This window comes from Penaeus chinensis, chromosome 36, assembly GCF_019202785.1.
Source record: "Penaeus chinensis breed Huanghai No. 1 chromosome 36, ASM1920278v2, whole genome shotgun sequence".
NCBI classification, from domain to species: domain Eukaryota; kingdom Metazoa; phylum Arthropoda; class Malacostraca; order Decapoda; family Penaeidae; genus Penaeus; species Penaeus chinensis.
In genome coordinates, this window is record NC_061854.1 from 13,073,313 (window position 1) to 13,080,812 (window position 7,500).

The following is a 7,500-nucleotide window of genomic DNA, read 5'->3' on the forward strand; positions in this document are numbered from 1 at the left end:
CTGCCACTTCCACAGAACACAACCAGCTTCCAACTATGGTGACTAATTTAACATTAGGAGATAGTGTAGGAGGAATGGCAAATTACCAGTGTCAGCCTGTACAGTATACTGCCATGGTACCAGGCTATCAACCCCCTCTCTATCCTACACCGCATCCAGCTCAAATAGGCTTACCTCAACATCATTCTTATTATACTGGTTCACCTTATATACAGTACCATGGCAGTAGACCTACAACCCCAGAACCTCGACTGCTGTCTGACCTAGAAAAGGTTCAAACCGTGGACATGGAAGATATTTCACTTAGACCTCGATGGTCCCAAAGGTCACGGCAAATGCCCTCAACCCGAAGAAGACCCGGAGGCAGTGAGGACCCTGCCAGCATGTCTGATACCTCCAGTACCAAGAGTGATGCATCTCAAACCCCTTCATTAAGATTGTCTATGTCATCCCTGCCCTCTCCTCTGGATGTCCCAGGGATACCCATTCAGGATGAAGTTTGTCCTTTCCATGAACGGCAGTCTGAATGGTTAGCATTTTCAGTGATCAGTTTAAATGTTTATTTTGGCTTGTTTTTTTGTTTATTTTGGCTTGTTCTTGTTTGTTTGTTTGTTTTTATTTAAAAGGAGGCAGCATTTAAAACTAAGCAAGATTTGATTTTAACATTCCAGGACTACATGATTGTACATTTGTAGATTTTTTGTCAAGGTCTAGTGCAGTGGTTGGGGAAAAGGGGTAAATTACCCCAAATAGGGTATATTTATAAATTCAGGGGATAATTCATGTAACATGGATGACACTTCAATTGAAGCCTCAGTTTACTCATGTACTTTGCATTGTGCAGCCAGCAGCAACCCAGCCTCCATGCTGTTACCTTAGATTTGAATCAGTTCATTTTTGCAGGAATTACTTTGAACTTTGTTTGGGTACCAGAATGAGTTGACTGTTTTATTTCCCTATAAGGTGGAGTCATTTTCTGCCAATTATTTAAATATATGGCACATCAATTTACTTTTAAGGAACAGGGTAAATTCCTTTAATCAAGAAATTTGGGGGTATCACCAAAAAAGTTCCCTGACCCCTGATCTAGTGTATTAAGCTTATTGAAATAATAGGTACTAATGGTTTTACCAATAATGATCCTCAGGGCTGTGACTAATCGTTCCGTTGTTTTGTTTTATGCAGTTTATATGCTTTAGTTAGTTTGATAAACTGCTGTAACTAAAACATCTCAAAAGTTCAATGTCAGGCCATTTTCAGCTAATACATTATACATCTTGAGTGAGCATTGTTTGAAAAAGCATGCACTAAGGAAGTGATACATATTAAATCCAGCAAGTGTTAGGTCTGTAAAAGTTAGTTGCAGATATATCATATGTCTTAACCCATTGCAGACGGGCATGCAATGCTATGCCGACTGCGAGTTTAATTGTTTTTACACATAGATGGCTACACTTGTACTAAGTCACCAATGGGCCAATTATGAGTACTGCCTGTCTCGCCCATTTCCTCTTTTCATTAATTTCAAAAAATATTTTGCTATTACTAACTATTATAACATTATATTTATAATAAAAATAACGCCATTGATATTCATAGCAGTAGTAATAAATACATTTTCCCGCCAATTCAAGGGAAGGTGAAATCAGGTAAGGCAGAACCATCTATGTGTGGAGTCATTCACAAAAAAATATTAAAAATGAGCTCAGCATTTTCCCTATTTTCTATTCAGTTTCCCCAGCGGCAAACGGTTAATAACTCTTTATATGTACCTTTTAGTGGTTGCAGGTTCATTCTCAGAATAGCTTCTGCAGAATAATTGTTTTATGTGTATATATATGCAGTCTTTGTCATAAAATTAGTTCTTACCTATATTGTTTGTTTTTCATATAGAGCTCACCCACTTCATTCCTTAATTGAAGTTGATCAGTAGCAGAAATTGACAGCTAGTTTGTGCTTATGGAATCCCAGAAAGTGTACCTGTTCGCACTCTCCTTCTAGGTCTGATGCTCTGCAGAAGAACCAGGAGTTGGAGTTTGAGCGAAATCGTGAACGCTTTGTCTTCCTGAAGTGGGGAGCGCAGGCTCTCCAGAACATGCTGATTGTGCCTCCAGGCTCAGGCATTGTCCATCAGGTGTGACATTTCTCCCTTCTTTGTTTTTGAATTACCCGTTTCTGTTTAAAAGGTGTGAAATTTTCAATGAATCATCTCCCCCAAATTTTGTCTTCCATCAACAGGTAAACTTGGAGTATCTAGCAAGAGTTGTGTTTGAGCAGAATCAGATTTTGTTCCCTGACTCCCTGGTCGGGACAGACTCACACACAACCATGATTAATGGCTTGGGGGTTGTTGGCTGGGGTGTTGGAGGTAAGTATTATACTTTCTTAATATTTTGATGTTTTATATAATCAAATGCCTGATTATTTTTATAATCTTCCTAATCCTACATCAACCCTGAAACATTGAAAGGCTTGTCTACATCAGCTTTTACTGCACATAGCTCATCTATGTGGAGGTTAACAGTGATGGGTCCTATTGCTAGAGGTGAATTATGACCGGGCAAAATGAAGATCAGGTATCATAAATTTATCCATGACCAGTGACATTATTATGATCATTATTATTCTTTATCATCACCAAATACAATTTAGAAAAACAAGCAGAGTAAATTAATGTAAGTAAGACGGGAGGAGGAATAGAGGATCCTTACTGATCTGATCAATTATCCCAGTGCATAATAGAGACAATGAAATTGATTCAAATAAAAGTCTGTTATTATGTTTATTTAGACCCATTCCATGCTGTCAGCTAAAAATCTCATTAGAAATCAGAAAATTGGCAGTTTCATATGAAAGCTAGCTACAGTTATCAGGAAATTTGTAGAACTAAAGATTTAAATTTTAAAGGGAGAAATACACCCTGTTGCAAAGGGGAATATATATTATACATCCTTCAGCATTTATATTATATTGTTCCATTTAAACAAAATTTGGACAATGACATTTTTAACTGTGGAGTGGACATGCTTGCCTTCATAATCATCTGAAATAAAATGATTATATTTCTCTTGGTGGGCAGGAATTGAAGCAGAGGCGGTGATGTTGGGCCAGGCGGTGTCCATGGTCCTGCCTAAAGTGGTAGGCTACCGTATCACTGGAAACCTTTCTCCTCTTGCCACCTCTACTGACGTGGTGCTGACAATCACCAAGGTATTTAAACATCTGATTAAAAATTTCGCAGATGTTTATTCATAAAAAACATATTTAGGGCAGGGCTAAGTCTACTTAACCACTATGCATCAGTTTTTTTTGATTGTTTGAAAGCTAACAAACAACTTTATAAAATATTTGGCAAACATCTTTATACATAATAAATATGAACATCTTATTTACAGCTATTACATAGATTTAGTTGTGCACAATTAGTAATGAGATATATACCTATAGAAATAATTAGTTATTCAAATACAAGACAAGCTTCACAAATAATTTTGTTTTTCTATTAATTCTATTAAGTATTAGAATTAAATGAAATGCTTTACTTTATAATCTAACTTGATATGCATTAAAACTTCTAGGCTTACACTGGAAACCTATAGGATTAAAAGCACTACGGTTTAACATAATAAAGTGGTTCAGATATCATCATGTTACTTTCCTATTATTTGATTATTCCATTTTTATAACATATTTTAATTATCACATTTATAATATTTTACAATTTTACAAATTACATTTAATCTCATTTTATAATCACATAATTAAAACAATTTACAATTATTATCAGCTGCAATACCCTCAAATTTACAGTGCAGTGTATTACTTGAATAAAAGAAATCCAACTGCATTATTTTTACCAATATGCAAACATCCAAGGGATTGTAATTACTGAACAGGAAAAAATATAGAACGTAGTTTCACTTCATAACCTACCCTACCATTCATCGATTACTGTTGCTCTTGTTTCCAGCATTTGAGGCAGGTTGGCGTTGTAGGGAAATTCGTGGAGTTCTACGGGCCAGGCGTGCAACAGCTGTCCCTGGCCGACCGTGCCACCATCTCCAACATGTGCCCGGAGTACGGCGCCACCATCGGCTACTTCCCAGTCGACACCACAACCATTGCTTATCTGAGACAGAGCAGTGAGTATAAGGGGGAACATCTGTAACGTTAGCATTACATGGAAGTAAAGAATGCGTAAACACGTCGCAAGTAAGAAATAATAATGATATTCGACTATCCCTCTAGACCGCGATGAAGCCAAGATCGCACAAATCGAGGCATACCTCAAGGCTGTCAGGATGTTCCGCGACTTCTCGGATGCCTCCCAGGATCCAGTCTTCAGCGAGGTGAGATCGCACATCATTGAGTTTGAAAAATCTGTGCGAAATATTTGGATATTTGTTTTTACACACAATTCACTGTCTAAACAGAAAGTGGAGTTGGACCTGGCGGAGGTCGTTCCCTCGGTGTCAGGCCCCAAACGACCTCACGACAGAGTAGCAGTCTCGGCCATGCGAGACGATTTTCTCCAGTGCCTTGGAAATAAGGTAAGTCCTGACATACTTTTGATAGTGTATTTCTATTGTTTCTAGTGATATACAGACAAAAACTGTCAACCAGTACGAAGAACAGGCACAAGTCACCTGGATGAATCTCACCCGGTGATGGGACAGGCAACATCACCGATGCGAGATGCATCCGAGCAGGAGTGCTGGGCAGGCCTGAGGACAGTAGCGTGGCCTGCGGGTCGAAATGCCCTCTACATGATCAATTTCAAAATACATTAATCGGCTTGATATTACAGGCATTATTGAAATACACAAGTCGTTCGTGGCAGTCACAGCTGGATGAGTGTTGGATCTAGTCATGACCATGGAAACATGCACCAGATCCACACTCCCCAGCTGTACACAGCCTGACCAGCTGCAGAGGAAAATGTAGATTATTGTACCCATATAACAAAGGGCGGACGCCCATTGAGGAGGGTAATCGCACCCTCACTATTAATAGTGCACCTCACTCAGGTCACGTACTCAGCTGCTACCCTGGTCAGGTCATAAGGCAGGAAGCTATTTTGGGCACAAATACAGCCTGCCCGATGCCCCCCGAAAATCTAAATGAAAGATTTGCGTAAAAGCGGAGAAGAAAAAGTACCTCCTCTGAAGGCGGAAACCTTGGGCGGATAGAGGACAACCCAGGTTCAGGTAACTAGCACTGTGATAAGAAGCCAAAAAACCTACCACAGTGTCAGTTCCTAAACTCTAGTCGACCATCGTAACTCAATTCATTTGGTTGTTCCTGGGGAAATGGTATCGCACCGCGGCCATCCACGGCGGACATGGATGAGTCTTTCCCGGTGACGACATGAATTCAGCGTCTGACCGAGTAAGATCCATCCAAGTCCGATTTTAAGGTAACTCACGCAGAGAATCACCGATGCGAAGAGGTCCGGGAGAGGACGCGGATGAATCTTTCCCGGTGGCGGAGCAACAATCGTCGTCGGCCGGGAAGGATCCACCCGCTTACACTCCACGAAGTAGTCTAGGTCCTCCCTGTGCAGGTAAAGAAGCCAGGGTCTCCGGCGAGTCGTGCTGCCCCACCGTAGCTGAATCTCATGGTGCTAGGAACATGCACGCCCTCGCAACTCACAAGAACCAGCCACGGGCGGCCACTCTGGGTTGCAGTACTCAGACCCTCATTGGACGTCCTGTGACGACGATTTATTCCTTGCGACCATCTAGGTAACTTCAACTGTGATATGGTCCGGATTTCACACGCACAGTTAAAGTTCCTAGACGGGACACGAGCGTCTTTACAAATGGTCAGGCTGAAGAACCGTCTTACGATGAAGATCCCTAGGGCGAGTAAAGCTGTAATTACCATGCCAAAAGCCATTTGACCTGACCTCACTTGACCTGAGCCCATCAAACCTACGTCTGAGATGACCTGACGCACCCCCCCCCCCTCCACCCAACCCCAGCGATACACACCGCCAAGGCAACATCTATAACAGAATATATTTTATGCCATACTTTTCCTTATTATGATCACCTTGCCCACTCACTCATGGGAACTTCGGAGAAGAATCGGACGCGATACCCTGCCTTGCTGATCTAGCTTTATGACCCACGGCACTCGCTCATACAGCTAGACCACCAAAGAAAGGTCACACGACAGTTACTGATACCGAAGCGCAGGACAGTAAATATATTCTTCGAGGCGCACAGAACAGTACAGCAGTGGATGAGTGTCGTATCTAGTCATGCCTTAGAATTTCATGAAACCAGATACACACCCATCAACTGACACACTTTTACAAGGATGACCCAGCTTTTGCATAAGAAAATGATACTGACCATTATTCTGATCTTTACAACCCTAAAACTAAATGGAACATTTGGATAACTGATATAGTTATTAGCAATAAGAAAACTAATAAACTTACGTTGAGAAACTGCAAGTGCGATTAATGAAACTTCGCCTAACACTTTAAGAATAACGCTAGTTGGATGCTACATAGATATCTCTCAAGAATCTAAGGGCGTATCTCTTGAAGGAAGACTTGGATGAATCCTACCCGGTGACGTGATTGCAGAACCGTCTAACGGGTAGGAGCCTCCTAGCCTCTACTCCTTGGTCGTTTGCTTTTAAGTTTTTCTGTAGCTTCCATACCTGTCCTCGCTGGTTCACACACTGGATACGTGGCCGATGAAGGGTGCAGGGTTTGACTTTTCACTGAGTTGCACAGGCTAATAAGAGAGGTGCTTAGGAACACTGTTCCTCCACTCACACTCTGGCAAGTTATGACATTCTACCCCTCCAGAGCCGACGTTAAGAAACAATCCGCGCGGGTCACATCAGGTCAGCTCCTCCCCATTGGCAGAGTTTGGTCACGTGGGCAAGCGCCCGGTTATGATTTGTGGAGAGAGTCACGTGATCCGATCCGCGGGCGCTGATTGGCGAAGCGGTCTCGGCGACGCGAAGATGAGGAACTAGGAACTAGGGGAAGCGGAGTTGTTTAGCGTCCTTTTCCAACAATCTAAAGAAGGGAACTAGGAAATGTGTGATCACAGAATTACGGGGCTTGTATCTTCAATTAGTACGCAAAATATGGATTTTTTTCAATCTATTGATAGGACGATTAACATATATATTATACAATTAAAAAGTTATGTATATATGTATACAAATACATACACACATATACATATATATATGTATATATACATACATATATATGTGTGTACGTATATATACGCATATTTATGCACATATACCTATATTTATATACAATTATACATATATATATACACACATTTATACATATGAACATATATACACACATTTATACATATGAACATATATACACACATTTATACATATGAACATATATACACACATTTATACATATGAACATATATACACACATTTATACATATGAACATATATACACACATTTATACATATGAACATATATACACACATTTATACATATGA

The 7,500-nt window shown here is 40.5% G+C and overlaps 1 protein-coding gene across 2 annotated transcripts in view; it reads left to right on the plus strand.

Moving 5' to 3' along the window:
- The window catches only part of LOC125044656 (cytoplasmic aconitate hydratase-like), a 60,263-nt gene that overhangs the window by 31,767 nt on the left and 20,996 nt on the right, over positions 1-7,500 (plus strand). Inside the window, exons 6-12 of one of the 2 annotated variants that reach the window (XM_047641439.1) lie at positions 1-529; positions 2,002-2,134; positions 2,239-2,368; positions 3,080-3,210; positions 3,971-4,142; positions 4,249-4,349; positions 4,434-4,550. The exon at positions 1-529 is cut by the window's left edge and continues 350 nt beyond it. In XM_047641439.1, the coding sequence (XP_047497395.1) occupies positions 1-529; positions 2,002-2,134; positions 2,239-2,368; positions 3,080-3,210; positions 3,971-4,142; positions 4,249-4,349; positions 4,434-4,550 (1,313 nt within the window). The remainder of the gene's footprint in view (positions 530-2,001; positions 2,135-2,238; positions 2,369-3,079; positions 3,211-3,970; positions 4,143-4,248; positions 4,350-4,433; positions 4,551-7,500) is intronic. The other variant, XM_047641440.1, reaches the window with a different exon arrangement.